This window comes from Bos taurus, chromosome 11 (assembly GCF_002263795.3).
Source record: "Bos taurus isolate L1 Dominette 01449 registration number 42190680 breed Hereford chromosome 11, ARS-UCD2.0, whole genome shotgun sequence".
NCBI lineage: Eukaryota > Metazoa > Chordata > Mammalia > Artiodactyla > Bovidae > Bos > Bos taurus.
Window position 1 is genome coordinate 98,472,423 of NC_037338.1, and position 24,681 is coordinate 98,497,103.

At 51.6% G+C, this 24,681-nt stretch overlaps 1 protein-coding gene across 10 annotated transcripts; it reads left to right on the forward strand.

The window, feature by feature from the left end:
* The first annotated feature begins 262 nt into the window (after positions 1–262).
* Positions 263–24,518, forward strand: FPGS (folylpolyglutamate synthase). Of its 10 annotated transcripts, none has more exons than XM_059891078.1 (16): positions 263–340; positions 2,745–13,706; positions 15,136–15,264; positions 15,355–15,408; positions 15,493–15,557; positions 18,282–18,396; positions 18,545–18,625; positions 18,755–18,816; positions 18,891–18,993; positions 19,308–19,385; positions 19,593–19,740; positions 19,855–19,944; positions 20,963–21,113; positions 21,516–21,591; positions 22,811–22,877; positions 23,626–24,518. In XM_059891078.1, the coding sequence occupies exons 2-16, from the start codon at positions 13,578–13,580 to the stop codon at positions 24,033–24,035; spliced, it is 1,758 nt and encodes a 585-aa protein (XP_059747061.1). In that variant the 5' UTR covers positions 263–340; positions 2,745–13,577; the 3' UTR covers positions 24,036–24,518.
* The last annotated feature ends 163 nt before the right edge of the window (positions 24,519–24,681 follow it).

The following is a 24,681-nucleotide window of genomic DNA, read 5'->3' on the forward strand; positions in this document are numbered from 1 at the left end:
GGATGCCTTAGCTCAAGGGCAGCCCTGTGGCCTCTCCCTCCTCACCAGGGATCCCAGCCGGGCAGGCCCAGGGCAAACAGCCTTAACGGTAAGGGGAGGTGGGCTGCGATAAGAGAAGGCAGATAAAACCAGTCCCACTGGGCACGAAGCCCAGCCTCAAGGCCCGGAAGTCTCCGCATGCCCCCTCCCTAGTACTCCCTTCTGCCTGCTCACCTTTAACCTCCACCGGGTTGTTATTTAACTCACAGGAAGATTCTGACTTAGTCCTGCGCTCAGAAATCCAGCAGGGAGGCTGAGAGATCCCTGGGCTGATCCCAGGATGAAAGCAGAAGCCTATCAGGTGAGACCTTCTCCCAGGCCCCTGCCCACACCCCCAGGCACACTCCCCCAAGGCCAGGGTGGGAAAAGGCCAGGGTGGGAAAAGGCCAGGTCTTGGGAATCCCTCCAGCTCCCCCTCCCCTCTGTGGCCCAGCCCAGGGCAGGCTTGGCAGAGGTACCCACTCTGTGCCCCACCCGGTGGGGGAGCGGGAAGCCCAGGGATGAGAGGTGCCAGGTCCCTGGCTACTTGCTGGCCAGTGGCTGAGACGCTCTGGTGGGAAGCAGCCATGGAGGAGCCAGGCCTATCGGGGTGTCCTCTCTCGGCTAAAACTGCCTCCTTCCAGGTAGGAGAACACTGACCTTGGACAGGCAGCCTTCTTCTCTATGGCTACCTTTTGTGCAATGAGTGTAGATAGACCTCAGGGATCCAAGCCATTAGCAATGGTCATAACCTCATACTTTGCAGAGACCCAAGAAAAAAGCCTTGTCATCCTACACCTTGTTCTAAAGGCCTGGGTGGTCCAGGGCCCCCCAACCCCATGGGCCTCACAGCTTCCTTTTCACCAACTGGAGGCTCCACAGAACCCCCCACCCAGTGTGGGGATGGGAAGCTCTGAAGGAGGACTGGGCAGGAGGTGTGGGAGGCAGCCGAGGCGGCCTTGAGGGTCCTCCTGTGTGCCAGGCCCTGTTACAGACCGGGTTTCGTCTGACTTAACTCTCTAGACTGATCTATGAGAAAGAGCAGTCAGCTCTATTTTAATAATGATAATAACAGTGGCACTATTGATCAAAGAGCTTTCTACCTGCTGGGCCCTGTGCTCGCTGTTGTCTGTGTTTGATGATCTGAGACCATTATTGTCTGCATTTTAAAGATCTGGAAGGTGCGAGTAGGAGCTTGTAAGGACTTGGCTTGTTGAAGGTCTCTGCTGTTGCTGCTAAGTCACTTCAGTCGTGTCTGACTCTGTGCGACCCCATAGACGGCAGCCCACCAGGCTCCCCCGTCCCTGGGATTCTCCAGGCAAGAACACTGGAGTGGGTTGCCATTTCCTTCTCCAATGCATGAAAGTGAAAAGTGAAAGTGAAGTTTCTCAGTTGTGTGCTCACCTCCAGACCTCTGAGGCCAGCAGCACTGCGACCCCAACTTTACAGATGAGGAAACAGGGCTTCAGGGGCAAGGAGACTGCCAGCTCAGAAGCGGCAGAATCATCCTTGGAGGGGACCAGCTAGAGCTGGGGGTGGGAACCCCAGGCTGGACTATGTGAGTCTGTAGACACTAGACAAGTTGCTTAGCCTCTTTGAGCCTCAGTTTCCTCCTCTGTAGAACAGGCACCACAAGATTGCCTGTCTCCCTCTTGGGATGGCTGTGCGAGGCCCTGTGAGGATCTCACGGCTGTTGTGGCTCATCCAGCGTTGACTGGGGCTGCACACCGGGCTGGCCGCTTCCCCCAACCCCTGACAGAGAGGACCTTCCGCCCAGCAACAGAGGAGCAGCGCCAGAAGCCAGGGGATGGGAGTTATGGCTTCTTCAAGGTCAGCCAGGCCCCCTGGCTCTTGAGGCCAGGACCCTAGAGAGGTGAGGGGACCTGACACACAGTGTGGTCCCCTCACCAGGGGCAGCCTCCTGGGCTGGGGAGTATTGGCATTTCACACAGCTTCTCATCTTCCTCTGAACTGAGAGCCGGCTCAAGGCCAGAGCCCAGTTAGTTGACCAGATGACCAGGCACTCCAAGGGCACAGGGCAGCTGTGGGCAGGGTCCAGGGATGTCTGGAGTGCACTGTGGTTATTGTGCAGTCACCAGGTCGTGCCCAACTTTTTGTCACCCCCACGAACTGCAGAACGCCAGGCTTCCCTGTCCTTCACTGTCTCCCAGAGTTTGCTCAAACTCATGTCCATTGGGAGGCCTGGTATTACAGACCCCTGTGAATGACTACGCCACTTCCCCTGTTAGGCCTCTGTTGTCTTCCCGAGAAATGGGTCCCAGAACAGGCCTTCCCTCACAGGGTGGGTGTGAGGATCAAAGGAGACAGATATGTATAAAAGTCCTTGCACAGTGCTGATGTCTAGGAAGAACTTGTATTGTTATTTAAGAAAACCCATGTTACAAAAAAAAAAAAAACACGAGCCAGGGTTTCCCTAGCTTGATCAGAGGGGCTAAATTTGGAATCAAAAGGGGCTGGAACTGAGCTGAATCCTTGAACCAACTTGCTAGTTGGTTACCTTCCCAGGTGATTCCTTGCCTCCTATCCTCTGTTTCCTCACCTGTAAAATGGGCTCAGTACAGCACCAGGCAAGGAGGAGGCTCTGTAAATCTTACCTCCAGGGAGAAGGTACCAAGGACAATCATGGTTGCAGAGTGTCATAAACTGAGAAAACATGTTCCACACTTTTTTTTTTTCCTTTCTGAAAATTGGCAATCTGCTCTCAGGTTTGAGCAAAGAAAGGATCGGCCAGCTCAGAGACCACTCAGGCCCTTCGGGGAGGTGGCAGAACTGAAGCCAGCCTTTCAGTGGCATGTCCCACCTCAAGGCTCCACGCCACACACCTGGTGCCCTTCGAAAGGCCTTCTTGGCTATGAGTGGAGACCCCAGAAACTTCCCAGGAGCGTCTGGGAGCCACACCTGCTTCCAGGTCAGTTCTGGCCCCTTGCTGGGCCTCAGTACCCCCAGCTGCTGACCAGGAATGTTGATCAAGAAGAGCTCTGAGGGATTTCCTTGGCAGTCCAGTGGTTAAGACTTCACCTTCCAATGCAGGGGTGAGGGTTCGATCCCTAGTAGGGGAACTAAGATCCCATGTGCCTCTCGGCCAAAAAAACCCAAAATATAAAACAGAAGCAATATTGTAACAAATTCAATAAAGACTTTAAAAATGGCCACATCAAAAAATCTTAAAAACAAAAAAAACAGTAGAACTCTGAGGTGCTGGTCAACTAACATGGAAGGAATCATTCATTCTTTTTCCCACTTAGGCATGTTACCAGGGGAAAAATTATAAAATACATACAAGCAAAAGGACGGTAACAGTCACCTCTAAATAAAAATTTTTAAAAAGAAAAAAATATATATATATACTTATAAAAAGTCACTTCTAGCCTTACCTCTCAGAGCTAATCATAGTTACCTTTTAGGAGAAAAATGCCCAGGCTAGTTTCTAAATTGTAATTATTTGAACAAAAATGGGATCCCAGTGTCCATACTGAGTCATCAAAAGGTTTGTTCCCTTAACAAGCTTCTTACATCAAAATTTATAATGCTCTGTTAGAAAACATTTATTTTGAAATGCTGATACAGTCACATGGCTTAGAATCTAAAAGGTACAAAAGGGTAGATGGCAAGAATGTGGCAAGGGGACATTTGATCAGAGATCTGAAATGATCATGAGTTAGTCACGTGAACTTTAGGGGGAAGATCATTCCGGACGGAGGGAATCCCAGTGCAAAAGCCCTGAGGCTCTGTCGTGCGCTCACTCTGTATGACCTTGGGCTGGCTGAGCAACCCCTCTGCCTCAGTTTCCCATCTTCGTAAGGAGGATAATCACAGTACTCCTCAAGCCACTGTGAGGATTAAATGAATACCTTTCATGCTAAGTAACCTCAGATATGCAGATGACACCACCCTTATGGCAGAAAGTGAAGAGGAACTAAAAAGCCTCTTGATGAAGGTGAAAGAGGAGAGTGAAAAAGTTGGCTTAAAGCTCAACACTCAGAAAACAAAGATCATGGCATCTGGTCCCATCACTTTATGGGAAATAGATGGGGAAACAGTGGAAACAGTGTCAGACTTTATTTTTGGGGTTCCAAAATCACTGCAGATGGTGATTGCAGCCATGAAATTAAAAGACGCTTACTTCTTGGAAAGAAAGTTATGACCAACCTAGATAGCATATTCAAAAGCAGAGACATTACTTTGCCAACAAAGGTTCATCTAGTCAAGGCTATGGTTTTTCCAGTGGTCATGTATGGATGTGAGTGTTGGACTGTGAAGAAAGCTGAACGCTGAAGAATTGATGCTTTTGAAGTGTGGTATTGGAGAAGATTCTTGAGAGTCCCTTGGACTGCAAGGAGATCCAACCAGTCCATTCTGAAGGAGATCAGCCCTGGGATTTCTTTGGAGGGAATGATGCTAAAGCTGAAACTCCAGTACTTTGGCCACCTCATTCGAAGAGTTGACTTATTGGAAAAGACTCTGATGCTGGGAGGGATTGGGGGCAGGAGGAGAAGGGGACAACAGAGGATGAGATGGCTGGATGGCATCACTGACTCGATGGACGTGAGTCTGAGTGAACTCTGGGAGTTGGTGATGGACAAGGAGGCCTGGCGTGCTGTGATTCATGGGGTTGCAAAGAGTCGGACACGACTGAGCGACTGAACTGAACTGAACTGAACTTCATGCTAAGTGCTCAGTAGATGTGGACTTTCACAAAGGTGGGCGTGAGCTTGGTGTGTTTGAGAATCAGGAGACCAGCAGGGCTGCGGGCAATGGTAAGATCAAAAGTTTGGACACCATCCTAAGTGCAGTGAGAATCCATGGGGAGATTTGAAGCAGGAGAGGGGAGATCTGTTTTTTTTTTTTTTTTTTAATGATTTAAACGGGGATTTCCTTGGTGGTCCAGTGGTTAAGATTCCACACTTCCAATGCAGGGAGTGCGGGTTTGATCCTTGGTTGAGGAACTAAGATTCTCCATGTCACGTGGCATGGCCAAAAAAAGACAAAAAAAAAGGGGAAACAATTGTGGTTGTGGGGGTCAAGAGGAACAACAGCAAGGAGGTGATAGGTTAGACCAGCAGTGATGGCCTGGGCCTGGAGGGATGGCAGTGAGGCCTAGCTTTATTTATTTATTTACCTTTATGATTGTATTTATTTATGGTTGTGCTTTTCTCCAGTTGCAGTGAAAACAGGGGCTACTCACTAGTTGCGGTGCGTGGGCTTCTCATTGCGGCGGAGTCTCTTGTTGCAGAGCATGGGCTCTAGGGCATGGGGGCTTCCGTAGTTGTGACACGTGGGCTCAGTAGTTGAGGCTCCCAGGCTCTAGGGCACGGGTTCAGTAGTTGCTCCAGGGCACGTGGGATCTTCCTGGGTTAGGGATCAAGCCGTGTCTCCAGCATTGGCAGGTGGATTCTTTACCCCTGAGTCACCAGGGAAGCCCGAGGCCTAGCTTAAGACTTGAGCCCCCTGGGTGGAGCTGTTCCCCAAACTGAAAAGCCCTGGGGAGCAGCTGAGATGCCTGCAGACGCTGAGCGGTCACCAGGCACTCATGTCGGTAGCCAGCGAAGAGGGACATTTGAAAGTCAAACATGGTCACATGTTTGACATGTGACCGGGGACAGCAGGGACCACCTCGGGGAGAGGGGTGTGAGTCCCTGGCCGCAACGGGAGGAGGTCGGAGGGGAGAACGCAGAGCCAGCAGGGCTCACCCAGCCAGGAAGGAGGAGGATGGGGAGGGGAGGTGTCCAGGAAGCTGAGAACAAAGGGTTTCAGGAAGAAGGGCGTCATCAGGTCATCAACTGTGTCACCTGCCACCCGAGATGGAGGGTGATAAACAGCACGTGGGCCCCTGAGCACAGCTCCAGTTGTTTGTTTCCTCGGGGTCAATCTTAGAAGCAGGAGAACCGCAGGGTCGGAGGGAGGCCCATTTTTAAGGTCCGCTGCCCTCCTAATACACTAAATCCATTCACACCTCTGGAGCCAGAGTCAGGGTGAGGATAAGGAGAGGCTGCTCCACTGAGGATATGGAATTCTGTTTAAGGCAAGTTTCTTCTCACCCAGCGACAGAAAAGAATTTCCATGTAGGTCCCTGGATATAAGCTGACATTCAGAGGTGAGGGGAGCCCTTATGTATCAGAGGGTCTGAATCTGGATGTGGCCATTGGAAATGTACCCTCCCTTCTGAATGCTAGTCTTCTGCATAAACCTGCCAAAGAGCTTGAACCTCGTCTGGTCTTCACAGAACCCTGGGTGGGGGTGGGGAATGGCCAGCGGAACCCTTCTAGTCCTGGCTCTCTGGAGTGCCTTTGGAGACTCTTGGCATCATCAAGACCCAGCCTCCCCTGGAAATTATGAGATGGGACAGAACTCATTTCAGCCTTGTCCTATTAAGAAGACTGCAAGTCAAGACAGAATCAGAAAGAGGAAGCAAATTGCCCAAGGTCACACAGAGCATCGACAGCAGAGATTAACCAGACCAGTGGTGGCAAGTTGGGGCAGGTTTTAAAGCCAGGAAATCTGGCTTTGCGTCTTAGCTCTGCCACACACTGTCTCACTCTGAATGAGGTGCTTACCCTCTGTGAGCCTCCATTTTGCAACCTGTCAAATGGGGATAATCTTTCATTCATATATTTTTTGTGAGGATTAAAAAGAGATTGCAATGCCAATTCCAGGGATAAATGCTAAAGGAACCCACCCAAAAGAGCAAAGAGGAAAAGTTTAGGGGAAAGGTGTTTCAGGCAGAGGTAAAAGTTGTGAGCATGAGCTTGGCCAAGACCAAGTCTTGAAGTCTTTGCCAGCTGTCACGATGAGGCAGGAGAGAGAGCAGTAACTCAGGCAGATCTGCGTCTAGATAGCCCAGCATGGTGCCTTTGCTGACCTGCTGTGTGGCCCCAAGCTGTCTCTCTTCCTCTCTGGTCCCCAACCTCCCGTCCCTACAGGCTTTAAACAGAAATCACAAATCTTTGTTCTTTTCAAGTTTCATTCTTCACTCTTCTCTTGCTCCCTGGGCAGGGTGCTCCAAGAGCAGAGCCTTGTCATCTGTCCCCACAAGCCAGTGTCCCCATCACCGAACCCAGGTCTGGCAGAGACAATTTCTCACCAAATGAACACATGAATGGATGGATGGATCACACCCTTTCCCTTTGGGAGGGTGGAGGGTTGAAGCAGGACCCCTGGCCCCTCACTACCCTCCGTGCATGCCTGCAGACCTGCCTCCCATGGGTGGACACTGGCCTGCTTGCCAGTTTCCCTGAGTCCTTGTTTTCTCTGTTCTCCACACAGTGGATTTGTTTCTCTTGTTCTTTATGAAGAATGAGACCAAAAGGCCAACAGTGGTTCTCCGGGTGCACTATGAAAGTGCTTTTGATTTTCTCCTTTATACTTTGGCTTCTTTCTTGTACAAATATCTGTAGCTTTTCAAATAAAAAGCAATGATGAGGCTTTCCTGGTGGTCCAGCGGCGAAGACTCCATGCTCCCAGTGCAGGGGGCCCTGGTTTGATCCTGGTCAGGGAGCTAGATCCCACATGCCACAACTAAGACTTTTGTTGTTTTTCAGCCGCTCAGTTGCGTCAGACTCTGTGACCTCATGGACTGCAGCATGCCAGGCTTCCCTGTCCTTCACTCTCTCCTGGAGTTTGCTCAGATTCGTGTCCATTGAGTCGATGATGCCAGCCAACCATCTCATCCTCTGTCATGCCCTTTCCTTCTGCCCTCAATCTTTCCCAGCATTAGGATCTTTTCCAATGAGACAGCTGTTCGCATCAGATGGCCAAAGTATTGAAGCTGCATGACCTGGTGCAGCTTCACCTAAGACCTAGTGTAGCCAAATAAAATTTTTTTTAAAAAAGCCATAATGCAAAGGAGATGAGGGGAATGCTAAAGAAATACAAATGACCTTTTTTAAAAAATTAATTATTTTTATTTTGGCTATGCTGGGTCTTTGTTGCTAAGCAGGCTTTTCTCTAGTTGTGCAGAGCAGGGCCTACCCCCTAGTTGCAGGGCACAGGCTTCTCATTGCGGTGGCTTCTTTTGTTGCTGAGCACAGGCTCCAGGCATGGGCACTTCAGTGGTTGTGGCTCCCGGGCCCTAGAGCACAGGCTCAATGGTTGTGGACCATGGGCTTAGTTGCTCTGCTGCATGTGAGATCATCCTGGACCAGGGACCGAACCCATGTCTCCTGCATTGGCAGGTGGATTCTTTACCACTGAGCCACGAGGGAAGCCCTTGACTTTTACAGATAAAAAATGCTCACCCTCCTTCATAATAAAATAAATGCAAAAGATAGCTACCCTGAGAATACATGTTTACCCCTGTGGGATTGGCAAGATCAGAGTTGGCTAATGGTGTATGCTGCTGAGGAAATAGATGGCTCATGCCCCTCAGGGCCATGGGGGTGGAAACCGGCCTTGTCCCTATGGAGGACAACGTGGCAGTCTGTATGAAAGTGTCGAATGCACATCACCTTTGATCCAGCCATTGCACTTCCTGGGATTTATCCATCAGATGTGCTCACACATGGAAGGAACAATGTTACCCGCCGTAGCATTGCTTGTGATGGCCAAATATTGAAAACCTAAACATCCATCAGTAAGAGACTGGCCACATACACGACAGTACTTCCACACCAAGGAGTACTATGCAGCTTTAAAAAACCAAATTAGCCAATACAGCCTCTCTTATGTGGCAACACAGTCCAGAATAAGGTCTAGGATATAAAGTTATATGGGAATATAGTGTATATAGTCTGCTGCTATCTTTGAGTATAAAGAAGTGTGTGTGTTAGTCGCTCAGTCATGTCCGACTCTTGGTGACGCCATGGACTGTAGCCCACTAGGCTTCTCTGTCCATGGAATTCTCCAGGCAAGAATACTTGAGTATAAATAAGAAATCAATATATATTTGTATTTCCTTGTAATTGCATAAAATGTCTCTAGAAAAATCACAAGAAGCATAACTTTGCTTTTGGGTGGAGGAATTAGGTTGCTAGGACCTGGGGCGGGAGGGAAGCTTTTCCCAGCGTACCTTTTCATACCTCTCACTATTTAAATGATATGGTGTATTATCCATCTAAAAAAAAAAAGTGAGAATTTAAAGACAAAATAAAAAGTAAGAAGCAGTTTGAATACAACAAAGAAGATAAATCGATTGTATTCCTTCCCCTCTTAAATTTCCAGGTGTCATTGGCTATAAAAATTGTCCTTGGAGGGAATTCCCTGATGGTCCAGTGGTTAGGACATGGTGCTTTGACAGCTGGGATCCCGCAGCAGTCATGGGATCAGCCAAAACAAACAAAAAAAAACCGATCCTTAGAGAACATGGAGGAAAGGCCACTGGGTGACTTTGCCAAGGCTTCTTGTTTTTGTTGTTCAGTCGCTAAGTCACGACCGACTCCTTGTGATCCCATGGACTGTAGCATGCCAGGCTCCTCTGTCCTCCACTATCTCCCGGAGTTTGCTCAAATTCAGGTCCATTGAGTCGGTAATGCTCTTTAATCATCTCATCCTCTGCCATCCCCATCGCCTCCTGCCCTCAGTCTTTCCCAGAAGCAAGATCTTTTCCAATGAGTCAACTCTTCACAAAGTGACCAAAGTCCTGAAGTTTTAGCAGTTTACTGAAATAGAAGCCTGGAAAGAAGCTCAATTTCACTGTAGCCAGGGAAATACACGATAAGAATGACAGGGTACTCCACACCCCGCCATCTGGGGGACATTCTGGAATAGGGGTGCTCTCTCCACACACACAACTGATGGGCTGCAACGTTTCCAGTGTTGGGGGGAAGGAATGCAAATACGCTTGGACCCAAATGTTCCTCATCCCATGCAATCTCACCCTCAGAAATTTAAGCCCCTGGTGTAGATGCTACCCACTGCGGCAGAGCACTGCAGGCAAGGAGGGAATGCATTATGGTATAGCCACTGCTTCTGAGCTAGCAGTGCCCCCACCTCCAGTTGGGGGGCGGGCCAGGAGGAAGGTATAGAGGCTAGGAATAAGGACTCTGGGGCCAGAGCTCAAATTTTGATGTTTTGACTTGGGCATGTGCCTTTATTTCTCTGGGCCTCAGTTTCCTCACTTGTGAAACAGGGCATAATACTGGTACCTATTTCACAGGATTTTGGTGATTAAATGAGTAATTATGTAGAATGGATTTAAAGCAGTGCTTGGCCCAGAAAGGTTCTACTTAACTGTTTGCTAAGTAATGGTCTTAAAGGGATCCTTCCTTATTTTTTAGGTTTTTTTTTTTTTGAGGGGGTTGGTTTTATTTTCTTTTTTGACCCTGAAGCATGCAGGAGCTTAGTTCCCTGACCAGGGATTGAACCCATGCCCCCTGCAATGAAAGCACGGAGTCTTAACCACTAGACCACCAGGGAAGTCTATGGATCCCTATAGGCTTATTGTTGAGTATGACTGTTAAGATGCAGAAAGTATTGTCATTTGCATCAGCAAGGTTCTATAGGGAGTTCTCTGGTAGTCTAGTGGTTAGGATTTGGGGCTTTCACTGTGGCCTGGGTTCAATCCCTGGTGGGGGGACTGAGATCCCGCAAGCTGGGCTGCATGGCCCAGAAAAACCAAAATAAAAAAGCCCAAGGCCCTAGCGAGTTGTGTCTGTGATTTCACGAGCAGACACACACCGGGGGACACACACTTGGTTGTCAATGTTCTTGTCGTTCAGTCACTAAGTCGCGCCCAACTCTTTGGGACTCCGTGGACACTAGCATGCCAGGCACCTCTGTCCTCCACTGTCTCCCAGAGTTTGTTCAAATTCACGTCCACTGAGTCAGTGATGCTATCTAACTACCTCATTCTCTGCCGCCCCCTTCTCCTTTTGCTTTCCGTCTTTCCCAGCATCAGGTTTTTTCCAATGAGTTGGCTCTTCACATCAAGTGGCCAAAGTGTTGGAGCTTTAGGTTCAGCATCAGTCCTTCCCATGGATATTCAGGATTGATTTATTTTGGGATTGACTGGTTTGATCTCCTTGGCTGTCAATAAGAATTACCAAAGGTGGGGGGAGAAAGAGGGTTAAGCAAAAGAAAAAAAAACATTTAATGCCATTTTATGATCAATTTTATGCAGTTATTAAGTTATAATGTACAAAGAAAGTTTCAATGATTTTTAAAAAAGAAGAAAACTAAGCAAGACAACAACCTGTCCATCTCCCATGGGGCAGGGGTGGGGCACCCACCAGTGATATGAAGAGCAGAAGTCTAGCCAATGACAGAATCTTCCCAACACATGTGTTTATTTCAAAATCAAACAATCTCTGCTAAATATTTAGACCCAGTGTCTGCAGGAAAGAGGGAGAGACTACCATCAGTTGTTAAGGGACTGCCTTTTATCTGAGGAAACTTCTCTAGAAGCTTCTTGCAGCAACTCCCCACCACTACCCAAACACACACACCTTTCCAAGTCTCAACTGTAGAAAGGGAATCTCCATACTACTTTTTCCCCATGCTACCAGTTGGAACCAAGAAGGTCATATACAGGGACTTCCCTGGTGGTCTGTGGTTAAAACTCTGTACTACCCATGCAGGGGGCCCAGGTTCAACCCTTGGTCAGGGATCTAATGGGGGTGCCAAAAATTAAAGTAAAAAAAGATTAAGAAAAGTAAAAATATTTTTAAATCAAGAGCAAAAGTATTAATTTAAAAAATTAAGTCATAGAAAAAGTTCTGAAAACTCCAGGACAAACCTGGATCCTCCACCCACAGGTAGGGCAGATTACTGCCCTCTCTGAGGGCAGCTCTCTCTAAACAGCACATCTTCCAAGGTGCAAATCTAATCTTGTCATCCTTTCTTAGAACCATTTTATTGTAATCCAAATCTAAATGCAACCCAATTTCTTATAAGGCCACAAGATCCTGCTGGCTCTGGCATCCTGTCACCCTGGGGCTCACTAACTGTGCTCAGTCTCCACAGTTCATGAGGTCAGGATGTTGCCTCTTCCAGGAAGCCTTCCCAGGCTGCCCAGGAATGGTTAGGGGACCCAGTAGCTGTAGGTGCCTGGTTTTTGGTCTGTTATCCTGCAGTCGAGCTGTCAGATTCATGAGGGCAGAGGCCACATCCCTGCAGTTTGTCTCTGTGTTGGGTCGGGATGTTTTGGGAGCTGCGATTCAGTGACCTCCCTGAGGTGTCCACAAGTTCTCTCATTGTATCCTGGCCCGTTGAGTCCTAAAATGTTGATGTTCACTCTTGCCATCTCCTGTTTGACCACTTCCCATTTGCCTTGATTCATGGACCTAATATTCCAAGCAACAGTTAGAACTGGACATGGAACAACAGACTGGCTCCAAATAGGAAAAGGAGTACGTCAAGGCCGTATATTGTCACCCTGCTTATTTAACTTATATGCAGGGTACATCATGAGAAACGCTGGGCTGGAGGAAGCACAAGCTGGAATCAAGATTGCCGGGAGAAATATCAATAACCTCAGATATGCAGATGACACCACCCTTATGGCAGAAAGTGAAGAAGAACTAAAGAGCCTCTTGATGAAAGTGAAAGAGGAGAGTGAAAAAGTTGGCTTAAAGCTCAACATTCAGAAAACTAAGATCATGGCATCCGGTTCCATCACTTCATTGCAAATAGATGGGAAACAGCGGAAACAATGGCTGACTTTATTTTTGGGGGCTCCAAAATCACTGCAGATGGTGATTGCAGCCATGAAATTAAAAGACGCTTACTCCTTGGAAGGAAAGTTATGACCAACCTAGACAGCATATTAAAAAGCAGAGACATTACTTTGCCAACAAAGGTCCGTCTAGTCAAGGCTATGGTTTTTCCAGTGGTCATGTATGGACGTGAGAGTTGGGCTATAAAGCAAGCTGAGCGTCGAAGAATTGATGCTTTTGAGCTGTGGTGTTGGAGAAGACTCTTGAGAGTTCCTTGGACTGCAGGGAGATCCAACCAGTCCATCCTAAAGGAAATCAGTCCTGAATATTCACTGGAAGGACTGATGCTGAAGCTGAAACTCCAATACTTTGGTCACCGTGAAGAACTGACTCACTGGAAAAGACCCTGATGCTAGGAAAGATTGAAGGCAGGAGGAGAAGGGGATGACAGAGGATGAGATGGTTGGATGGCATCACCGACTCAATGGACATGAGTTTGAGTAAACTCCGGGAGTTGGTGATGGACCAGGGGCGCCTGGCGTGTTGCAGTCCATGGGGTCGCAAAGAGTCGGACACGACTGAGCAACTGAACTGAACTGAACTGGTCCCGGCTCGCAGCTGGTTCTGGCCTGGAGCAGGGCTGCTGACTGGGACTGGCTATTTGGGGGAGGTGGGGGGAGTGCGGCCAGATCCTGGAGAAGACGACGAAAAGAGTGCGTATTTTTCTAGGGAGGAGGACTCCTGCGGGACCGTGCCCCTCATAAACATGAACGAACTCTCCGGCCCGCTCCGGGGCCTGCCCCTCACAAAGATGGCGTCTCACAGATTCTTATTGGTCGCAGTGGCGATGGGCAGCTCTGATTGGCGAAGAGAGGAGGCGGGTCGGGGGCGGGCCCAGGAGCTTAGTTTTTTTCGGTCCGGGCCTAGCGTGCAGCTGCCTGGCCCTCTACTATGTCTCGGGCACGCTGCCACGCTCTCTTCCTGGCAGCGGTTTCTCCGCGTGGTGCAACAACCAGGGTCGCAGTGCGGCGAGGGTTGAGCGCGTGGCCTGTGCTGCAGGAGCCAGACATGGAGTATCAGGTATCTTTGCCCCCCGGCGGGAGGTCACGCAATGACTCGTGAGCCAGCCTGAGGTCACTTAGCATCTGGTCTGCGCCAAGCTGAGTGGGTGGCCAGGAGCCTGGGACCGAGAGACTCGCAGGGGTCGAGGGGCGGGGCGGGCGGGGACCTTCTGGAGTCTGGAGGTGGGGACAGGCACCAGGAAGTTGGGCCCCGCTCTACCGGATTTGGAAATTCTGAGGCTGAAGTGAACCGCGGTTGGAAGAGAGGAAGGGGACGCCTGGTGGTAGGACCAGCGGCTCAGCTGAGATTCTGGAGTTATTACAGTGTCTCCGGACTCCGAAGCAGCAGTTGGGGGTGGGGGAGAGTAGAGGGATTCGGGAGTTCAGACTTGGGAGATCCAGGAGTCTAGATGTGGGTTGGAGTCTCCAGGATTCAGGAAGAAGGAGATCCAAGTGCTTAGAATTGGGGGACAGGCAGAACTCAGGAGCAGGGGCGGTGGTTAGACAAAAAACTTCCTCCTGGTTCTGTGCCAAAGGCCGGTTGCCAGAGAGCAGCACAGGATGGTGGCCAGGCAGGTGGCACAAGTTTGACGAGTAGGGCCTGCAACCAGGGCCTGCCATTGAGGCCCTGAAGGATTATAAATATCACTCCCACTTCCACCACCCAGTGTGAGCTGTCCTGAGGCTATGCCTACTTGCCTTCTTGTCTGGGCAACCCTGGCACACCCTTCCTCCCACTGAGACTCCTCTTTACCAACTGGTTGCCTCAAGCAACTCTTCTCTGGGTCAGAATGTGGGATCCCAATCCTCAGGGTTAGGCATGGAAGCCTCCAGGAATTCCTAGTTCTAATTCCGTCAGTTCTAAGATCCTAGCCTTCTGTGGTTCTGGCCCTGCTTTAGGAGGAGCCTGATATAGTGGTGAACTATGGAGGGAATTGGGCTTCCCCAGTAGCTCAGTGGTAAAGGATCTACCTGCCAGTGCAGGAGATGCAGGGGATATGGGTTCAATCCCTGGCTCAGGAAGATCCCCTGGGGAAGGAAACGACAACACACTCCAGTATTCTTGCCTGGGAAGTCCCATGGACAGAGGAACCTGGTGGGCTACGGTCCATGGGGTTGCAAACAGCTGGACATGACTGAGCGTGCACACACGCATGCACGCATGGAGAGAATTAGAGCAAAGGCCTGAGAGTGAAGCCTAGTCCTGTTAGTCATTTTACCTCTTTTTGCCTGGCACTCCCTAGGTGAAGCTGAACTGCCCCAGGCTCCCATTTCTGCCAGAGCTAGAAAGATGCCACTTCTTTCTCAGTGGTGCCTAACCTCTGGGCTGGGGCACCAGGGCTGGCCTGGCAGTCCTGGTACCTGGGCCTAGCCACCGGCATGCTGTGTGCCTCTGTCCCTGTGGGCCCCTAATGCGCCTTAACTTGCTACCTGGGGCTCACTGCCAGGATGCCGTGCGTACACTCAACACCCTGCAGACCAATGCTAACTACTTGGAGATGGTGAAGCGTAAGCGGGGTGACCCCCAGACACAGCTGGAAGCCATGAAGCTGTACTTGGCACGGAGTGGGCTGCAGGTAAGGTGGAAGGGCCTGTAACCACCTCCACCCCCCACTTCTGTCTGTGCATCCTGTGCCTGAGGCAGGGACCTTGTCTGTCTGTCCCAGGTGGAGGACTTGGACCAGCTGAACATTATCCACATCACTGGAACCAAGGGGAAGGTGAATCACTGGACCCAGGGGTAGGGCGTCCACAGGCTGGGGTGGGGGGTTGGGACCTGCCCAGACAAGACCTTTTCTTTACAGGGCTCCACGTGTGCCTTCACTGAACGTATCCTCCGAAGCTATGGCCTGAAGACGGGGTTCTTTAGGTACTGAGGTACAGAGGGATGTGGTGTCCCCTAGCTGTCTGGGGGGCTCTGGATCCAACCTGAACCTCAGGGCCAGGGTCACCCACAGGAACTCAGCTGCATGTCTTTCTGACCAGTGTTTATTCATTCAACATACATTCAGTTAGCATTTAGCGTATTAGCCCAAGTTTATGGCAATCTCTAATTTTCATAATGCAAAGAACTTGGGGAGGGGAGCAGCAACTTGAATGGATAAAAGAAATATACAGCTGGAAAAGTCAGATATCTTTTTATTTCTTTTTTGGCCACATCGTGCGGTATGAGGGATCTTAGTTCCCTAACCAGGGATCAAACCCGTGCCCCCTGCAGTGGAAGTGTGGAGACTTAACCACTGGACTGCCAGGGAAGTCCCTCAGACGTCTTTTTTTTCAGTTCAGTTCAGTTGCTCAGTCGTGTCTGACTCTTTGTGACCCCATGAACTGCAGCATGTCAGGCCTCCCTGTCCATCACCAATTCCCGGAGCCTACCCAAACTCATGTCCATTGAGTCGGTGATGCCATCCAACCATCTTATTATCCTCTGTCATCCCCTTCTCCTCCTGCCTTCAATCTTTCCCAGCATCAGGGTCTTTTCAAACGAGCCAGTTCTTTGCATCAGGTGGCCAATAAGTCTGAATTTGGCAATAAGGAGTTCATGGTCTGAGCCACAGTCAGCTCCTGGTCTTGTTTTTGCTGACTGTATAGAGCTTCTCCATCTTTGGCTGCAAAGAATATAATCAATTTGATTTCAGCATTGGCCATCTGGTGACGTCCATGTATACAGTCTTCTCTTGTATTGTTGGAAGAGGGTATTTGTTATGACCAGTGCATTCTCTTGGCAAAACTCTATTAGTCTTTGCCCTGCTTCATTCCGTATTCCAAGGCCAAATTTGCCTGTTACTCCAGGTGTTTCTTGACTTCCTACTTTTGCGTTCCAGTCCCCTATAATGAAAGGGACATCTTTTTTGGGTGTTAGTTCTAAAAGGTCTTGTAGGTCTTCATAGAACCGTTCAACTTCAGCTTCTTCAGCGTTACTGGTTGGGGCATAGACTTGGATTACTGTGATACTGAATAACCGGTTTGCCTTGGAAACGAACGGAGATCACTCTGTCATTTTTGAGATTGCATCCGAGTACTGCATTTTGGACTCTTTTGTTAACTATGATGGCTACTCCATTTCTTCTAAGGGATTCCTTTTTTTTTTTTTTAAGATTTATGTAGTATTTATTGGTTGTGGTGGGTCTTCATCACTGCTGTGCGGGCTTTCTCTAGTTGCGGCAAGCAGGGGCTACACCTCGTTGTGGTATGGGGGCTTCTCATCGCCGTTGCTTTTCTTGTGGAGCACAGGCTTTAGGGCACGTGGGCTTCAGTAGTGGCCGCGCTCAGGCTCAATAGTTCTGGTGCATGGGCTTGGTTGCTCTGCAGCATGTGGGATCTTCCCAGACCAGGGATCGAACCAGTGTCTCTTGCATTGCAAGGCAGATTCTTAACCACTGGACCGTCAGGAAAGCCCCCTCAGATATCTTTTTATTAACTTAAATTCCTTACACAGTTTTTAAATCACATAGAAATATTTATCAGTTAGGGTATCTTTGCCATAAGGAGCAGAAAGCCTGGCTAGTAAGGGCTTAGACAGTAAGCATAGGGTATGATGCCCCTGTCGAGGTCTCCCTAGTGGGCAGCAGAAGGGAACCCTGTCACTGTGCCAGCCTCAGCCGCTGCTTTGCCCACTGGGCAGCGCCCCGTCTTGGCCACATTCAAGCATCTAAAATCACACCAGAGGATTGGAGTGAGCCGGTGGGGATAGATAGGGGTCCCTCTCCCTGAAGCTGTATGTGCCTTTCTTAAACCCATCTCTGGCAAAGCAGTGGAATTAACATGCCAGCGAATCACTCAGGTTTCAGTCCCTAGGCTTGGGGCGTTCAAGATGTGTGCCTCCTTCTATTTTACCAGTTCTATCAAGTGACCTCTGTAAACAGCTGAAACCAGCTGACTGAAGTCCTTTCAGATCAGTGTGTTTTCCCTTCACAGTTCTTTATTCAAAATAGAGAAATGGAGAGGATTCATAATATGAGAGGGTCTTTGAGGATTCGAATAGAAGCCCCAAATCTCATCTAAAATAATTTGAGGAGTTAAAAACTCAGCCTTCAACTTGGGCCCATGTGGCCTCATGGGCCAGTCTGGGGCTGCAACTTGAACACAGCTGATGAGGCTTTGTCCTCAAGGACAGGAAGACAGACAGACATTATGGGTACAGATGTTGGCAGAGTAGCTGATTGGTGTGGGCTGCTGGAGGCAGTGCTATAGGAGCCCAGAGAGCATTCCTGACCAGCCTGGTGGGGAGGATCCTTTCTCTCTGCTGGAGGAGTGGTCTTAACTTGAGATCTGTGTAGTGGGCAGGTCCACAGGTAGGGTACGTGGGCAGGCGGGGGAGGAAGCAGGGCTGGAGGAGCTAAAAAATAGTCCAGAGGAGCTGGGGCACAGGGACCTTCCAAGGGATGCAGGAGAGGTGAGGTACAGAGGCCAGTGGAACCAGCCCCACTGGGGCCTAGAAGGCCGAGGTGAGGAGCGAGAAGGGTTTTCAGCAGGACAGTGACATAGCCTGATTTGTTTTTCCAAAAGACGGGTCTGACTATGGGGCGGGGGTGGGGGGCAGCCTGGGGGTCTTGGGAAGGGAGTTTCCTGATGACCCTGGTTCTTTCAACAGCTCTCCCCACCTGGTGCAGGTGCGTGAGCGGATCCGCATCAATGGGCAGCCCATAAGCTCCGAGCTCTTCACCAAGCACTTCTGGCGCCTCTACCACCGGCTGGAGGAGACCAAGGTGCCTGTGCCAGAGGGCTGGTGGGTGGGCAGGCTAGGGGACCTCAAGTGGGTGGGTAGACCCAGAGGGCGCTGCGCATCCCAGGACACCATCTCCCCCAGCACAGAGGCTGCAGTGGCCCCGAGCTCTGACATGATCCTGTCCACAGGACGACAGCAGCTGTGTCTCCATGCCCGGCTACTTCCGCTTCCTCACGCTCATGGCCTTCCACGTCTTCCTCCAAGAGAAGGTGTGTATGGCCCCCTCCCCAAAACCCTGTGTTCCAGACCTTGGGAAGGGGAATCTCAGCAGGTTAAGGGCTCCCATGCGGTGTCCGGGAGCCCCTGTGCCCCCTGCCATGCCCTGTGATCCTCTGCAGGTAGACCTGGCAGTGTTGGAAGTAGGCATTGGCGGGGCTTACGACTGCACCAACATCATCAGGTGAGGCCGATGGCTTGGGGAGAGGGATGGCGGCCAGGAGCCCAGGGGCATCCTGGCCCTTTTGTTTCCCGCAGGAAGCCTGTGGTGTGTGGGATCACCTCTCTTGGCATCGACCACACTGGCCTTCTGGGGGACACGATGGAGAAGATCGCATGGCAGAAAGGGGGCATTTTTAAGGTGACCTGGGGAGGGGAGGTACATGGATGGCCTGACCCTGGCCCTCAAGATTCAGGGAAGGGGAGGGGTGCTCATTTGTATCTTAACTCAGAATTAGGTCTTGGAATCAGTGGGGTCTGGGTTCTCATGGGAACTCTGTGTGGGACTGGAACAAGTTGAGCCCCATCTCTGGCCTCAGTCTCCCCATCGAGGGGCTCCCAAAGGTCCAGTGGGGGAAGGCTGAATGGGCTGCCCAGAACCAGGGATGTGGGGGCCAGAGATGGGCGGTGGAGCACCTTGGGCAGCCCCTGGCTCACTCTCCGTGTCCTCCACAGAGTGGCGTCCCTGCCTTCACCGTGCTCCAGCCTGACGAGCCGCTGGCGGTGCTAAGGGACAGGGCTCAGCAGATCTCAGTGAGTCTGATGGAGCTGCCGGGGGTGGAGGAGGACTGCCTGGGGAGGCACTTTATCCTCTGGGCCCTCGGTTTGCTCATCTGTGTTCGTCCAGCTGGGGTGCATCTCGGTTCTAGGAACAGGGTTTGGTGGGTTCTGGTAGATGGAAGGGCTGATGGCATCAGGGAGGGCTATCCCCTGAGCAGCTGCTGCCTATCTCCCCCGCAGTGTCCCCTCTACCTGTGCCCACCACTACAAGCCCTGGAGGAAGGGGGGCCACCACTGACCCTGGGCCTGGAGGGAGAGCACCAGCGGTCCAATGCTGCCCTGGCCTTGCAGGTGGCCCGCTGCTGGCTGCAGCAGAAAGGTTACCAGGGTAAGTGGACAGGTCAGTGGGTGGGCAGGGGACAGGTGGACCTGCCTCTGAGGGCCCTTAGAGGTGAGGACCGAGCCCACTGAAGCCCTCCCTCTCCCTTCCCTTCCCTGCCAGATGCTGGGGAGCTGAAGGCATCCAGGCCCAGCCTCCCGGGGCAGCTGCCCCTGGCACCTGTGTTCCAGCCCACGCCCCGCATGCAGCAGGGTGAGTTGGACCTTCCTGCCCAGCTGGGCCCCCTTCAGGTGTTTTCTTTTGGTCTCCTATTAGAGAGGTGGGGCCAAAGGTGCCTTAAGAGAAAGGACTCTGCTGAAGGCAGCAAACTTCCCACACTTTGAGTCCGTGAAATCTCTCTGAACCTGTTTCCCCATCTGCCAAGTGAGACCATGATAGAATCCACTGAGAGGTGCTGTCACTAAAGGACTGAGTCCAGAGCCTGGCAGATACGGGATACAGTGCCCGGGTGGCCCGTGGTAGCTGCCAGAACTGTCATGCTTGTCATCATCAGGAGACCATGAGGGTCTTGAGGACGGTGATACTCTTCAGGTTTCTTGCTTCCCCTCAAAGCTTTCAGCACATAGTAGGACCTCGTGGCTGTTAAAGCCCTTCAGCAGATGGTTCCAGAGAGCCCACTGTGTGCCAGGCCCTGTGTCAGGGCCGTGAGACAGTCCTGGAGCCAGGGGGTTTACATCCCAGCCCCAGGACTCAGGGCTTCCCTGGGGGATCAACGGTGCAGAATACGCCTGCAATGCAGGAGACGTGGCAGACACAGGTTTAATCCCTGGGTCGGGAAGCTCCCCTTGGAGAAGGAAACGGCAACCCACTCCAGGATTCTTGCCTGGGAAATCCCATGGACAGAGGAGCCTGGCGGGCTCCAGGCGGTTGCAAAGCGTCCGATGCAACTGAAGCAACTGAGCACACAAGCCCAGGACTCACTCGCTCAGTGACCTAATCTCTCTGAGTCAGGGTTCTCTGCCTGCATTTTGGGACTAATATATGACAGCAGCCCCCCTCTCAGGGCTGCCTGGAAGATTCCACCCGATAAGGCAGCCAAACAGTTAATCCCAGCGACTAGGGCCCAACCAGAGGCTTCTGGGCCGATCAGATTGACGAGTAACGAGGGCTCTGGGTACAGGCAAGCAGTTAGTTGAGGACCGGAGTGGGAGAATATGGGAGGGCTGGCTCGGGGCTGCGCCTGGAGGACTGCCTTGCTCCCCAACCCCAGGGCTTCGGCACACGGAATGGCCAGGTCGGACGCAGTTGCTGCGGCGCGGGCCTCTTACCTGGTACCTGGACGGCGCGCACACCACCAGCAGCATGCAAGCCTGTGTGCGCTGGTTCCGCCAGGCGCTGCACCGCTGCGAGAGGCCGGACAGGTGAGCAGCGGGCCGAGGCGGGGCCGGGACATGGGGTCCAGGGGAGGGGGCGGGACCTCGGGGAAGGATGGGGCAGGGCTTGGTCTGTGGAGAGGGGCGGGACCTTGAGGAGGGGTGGAGCGTGGGCGGGGGCGAGGCTGGGTCAGTGGGGAGGGGTGGGACCTCAGGGAACGATGGGGCGGGGCTTGGTCAGCGGAAAGGGGCAGGACCTTGAGGAGGGGTGGGGCATGGGCGGGGCTGGACCTCGGGACGGATGGGGCGGGACAAGAGGACAGGCTCGGACTGGGACAGCAGGGAAGGAGAGGCACTTTCTGGAGGAAGGATGGGGCGGGGCCCGCGGAGAAGGGGTGGGAGGCGCCTCCTCTCTGACGTCCCCTGCCCTCTAACCCTTCCGTCTCCCAGCGGTTCCGAGGTGCGCGTCTTGCTCTTCAACTCCACTGGGGACCGGGATTCCGCGGCCCTGCTGAAGCTGCTGCAGGTGAGGAACTGGCTGGGGTATGGGCAGCAGGCAGGCCAGCTCGGGTGCTGGCTTTGACCCCCAGCAGCCGTGCCTTCATCCCTGAGCCTGTTTCCTCAGCTGGAGAATGGCACTGATTGCTCATTCCCCTCCTGAACTGTGTTATAAAAGCATTGGGCACAGGGAAGTCACTGCCCGCATTCTCTGTGGTCACACTCAAGACCAGGATTATAGGCAGGACCAGGTAAGTGGTGTGAGGTGCAGGCTCTGGATTCACTTGTCAGGTTCCCTTCCGCCACTGGCATGTGACCCTGGATAAGAGATGGCATTTCCCTGAGCTCAGTTTGCCTCACCATAAAACAGGGATGTTACTATGATACCTGCTTCTAAACTTTGGTTTACCCAAGAAGACACATAGAACATAGATGGCCCATAAGTATATGAGAGTGTACTCAACATGCCAGATCAGTACAATGCAAATTAAAACCACAAGGAGATATTATTATCTCACACCTGTTAGAATGGCAGTCATCAAAAAGACAAGAGAAAGTAAGCATTGGAGAGGATGGAGACAAAAGGAAACACCTATGAACTGTTAGTGGGGTATCATTTCACAGCAGCTATGGATAATAATAGGATAATAATAGAAAGGTTTTTCAAAAAAGTTAAAAACTGGTATGTTATATGATCTGGCAATTCCACTTCTGGGGACTTATCCTAAGAAAATAAAAGCACTAACTTGAAAAGATTAAAAAAATAATAAAATTTGGTTTAAGGGGTCACTGGACTAATAAGTATAGAGGGAGAGGCCCCACTGTGCCCAGGGAAACTGAGTCTGCCCTGGCTGTCAAGGCTGAAAGGGTTCCTAGGGATCGTTTCCCATTTCATAGACCCAGATGCTAAATCTGTCCTTCATATCCACAACCTCGCTCCTTTGTGCTCAGTAGATGGGTCACCTTAAGTCAATGTGCACGCCCCCTCCAGTCTGTCTCCCTGTCTGTGCTGGGCCATGCTTCTCAGGCCACAGGCCATACGGGGTACACTGAGGTAGATCGGGAGGCAGGGGGCGTGGAAGTGCTGTGGGTGGGTTTATGCAGTAGCGCTCCAGTTCAGCTGGGTAGGGGGTGGCGTCTCTCAAGATGGGGACAATGGATGTGGACTCTGGGGGTGCTGTGTGGAAGTCAGGGTGGGGGGCCTCCTCTCAGGCCCTGACACTGAGCTTCTCCCTTTGGCCTTCTAGCCCTGCCAGTTTGACTATGCCATTTTCTGCCCTAACCTGGCAGAGATGGCATCAACAGACAATGCAGGTGAGTTGACAGGCATGGTCCCTGGGGTGGGCAGGCGGCAGAGGGCCCTGAGGTGGATTGCTGTGTGGGTGACAGTGGGGGTTTTTAAACTGGAGGTCTTGGGTAGGAACTAGATTTGTTTTATCATATAAATCAATACCCTTTGGTACGTTTTGAATGTTGCGTGTGACTGCAATACTAAAAAGGAATTATTGGGGAAACTAGTTTTCAAAATGCAGGTTACAACCCAGTGATGGTTCTTGAAATCAGCTTAGTCTCAACTAGCATTTTAAATAAAATAGAATAGAGAGTGTCAGTGTGTCTTGCACAAAATTGAGGGTAGGTACTGTCTGATGACATTCTCTTCTAGACGTATACGCGTACACATGTGAGTCCTGGGTTACTATTATAAAATGTATCCTTTTTTACTGTGGGTTATGTAAAAAGTTTTTTTAAAAATAATCTAAAAAATACAGATCTCCAGGCCCCACATCAGATGGCATGGGGATAGTCTGGGAAGGCAGTGAGTTAGGACAGAAAGAGGTGCTCCGTGGGCAGAAGCCCCGGCATTGAAGCTAAACTGCCTGGGCCTGTTTCTCACCAGCTCTGCGACAAAGGGCAGTCACCGAACTTTCTGAGCCTCCGTCTCCTCAGAGCTAAGGACGGACGGTGCTTGGATAGAGCCTGGCATTGAGCAGGGGCTCACGGCATGCTTCCCCTCCCCTCCCCTGGGCTGCCTCACTGATGTGTCTGTCCCTGGGCCCCGCAGACCAACAGAACTTCACAGTGACACTGGACCAGGTGCTGCTCCGCTGCCTCGCCCACCAACAGCACTGGAGTCGCCTGCATGAGGAGCAGGTCAGCCCGGACCCCTGGAGCACCCCCGGCCAGGAGCAGGATGGGCCCGCATCTCTGCTGCTGGCGCCTCACCCACCCCACACCCACAGTGCCAGCTCCCTCGTCTTCAGCTGCATCTCCCATGCCTTGCAGTGGATCACCCAAGGCCGGGACCCTCTCTTTCAGCCGCCCAGTCCCCCACGGGGCCTCCTCGCCCACCCTGTGGCAGACAGTGGGGCCACGGTACTCCAAGAGGCTGCTGCCATTCACGTGCTGGTCACAGGCAGCCTGCACCTGGTGGGCGGTGTCCTGAAGCTGCTGGAGCCCTCCCTGTCCCAGTAGCCCAGGCAGTGGGGTGGAGGGGATGGGCATTTGCCCTGCATCTCCCATGAACTCCTAAACTATTTGCCTTTTGTGCCTTCCTGATTCTGTCTAGACTGACCCAGGGTCTTGGGCTGTAGGCAGTGAAATAGAGAGCTGGAGGCAGGATGCTGAGCTCTATCTCTGAGCCTTGGATGCCCCTAGTCTCTTCTTCCTGGTTCTCCAGCTGTTGGAGCACACCTGACCATCCAGCCCATTTCTACTCCCACCCTGCCTGTTTCCTGTCTCAGGCCCAGCTTACTGTGTAAGCTGTCTGACCAAGCCTGGGGCCCTGCCGGCTGTTGGCTGCTGGTTGATAGATTTCCTCCTCCCAGTGGCCTTCTGGGAAAGGACACGGTCCCTGCCTGGGGTCCCCAGGGCGCAGAGGGTGGCTGAAATGATTTAAAGCTTTGAACTTTTTTTTTTTTTCCTTAAAAAAAAAAATTGGCTGGGACTTCCCTGATAGTCCAGTGGTTTTAAGACTCTGCACTTCCAATGGAGAGGATGTGGGTTCGATCCCTGGCTAAGATCCCACATGCTGCATGGTGTGGCCAAAAAAATTTTCTAAAGCATTGGCTAAACATTTGATGGGCTCCCTGGGTGGCTCAGATGGTAAAGAATCTGCCTG

What these genes read in the sequence shown, in the direction of transcription:
- FPGS (XM_059891078.1), top strand. Translation starts at nt 13,578, where the DNA reads ATGTCTCGGGCACGCTGCCACGCTCTCTTCCTGGCAGCGGTTTCTCCG. An exon ending in AGCCAGACATGGAGTATCAG is followed by an intron (nt 13,707 to 15,135) that starts GTATCTTTGCCC and finishes GCTCACTGCCAG; the next exon opens with GATGCCGTGCGTACACTCAA. An exon ending in GACTGCACCAACATCATCAG is followed by an intron (nt 18,817 to 18,890) that starts GTGAGGCCGATG and finishes TGTTTCCCGCAG; the next exon opens with GAAGCCTGTGGTGTGTGGGA.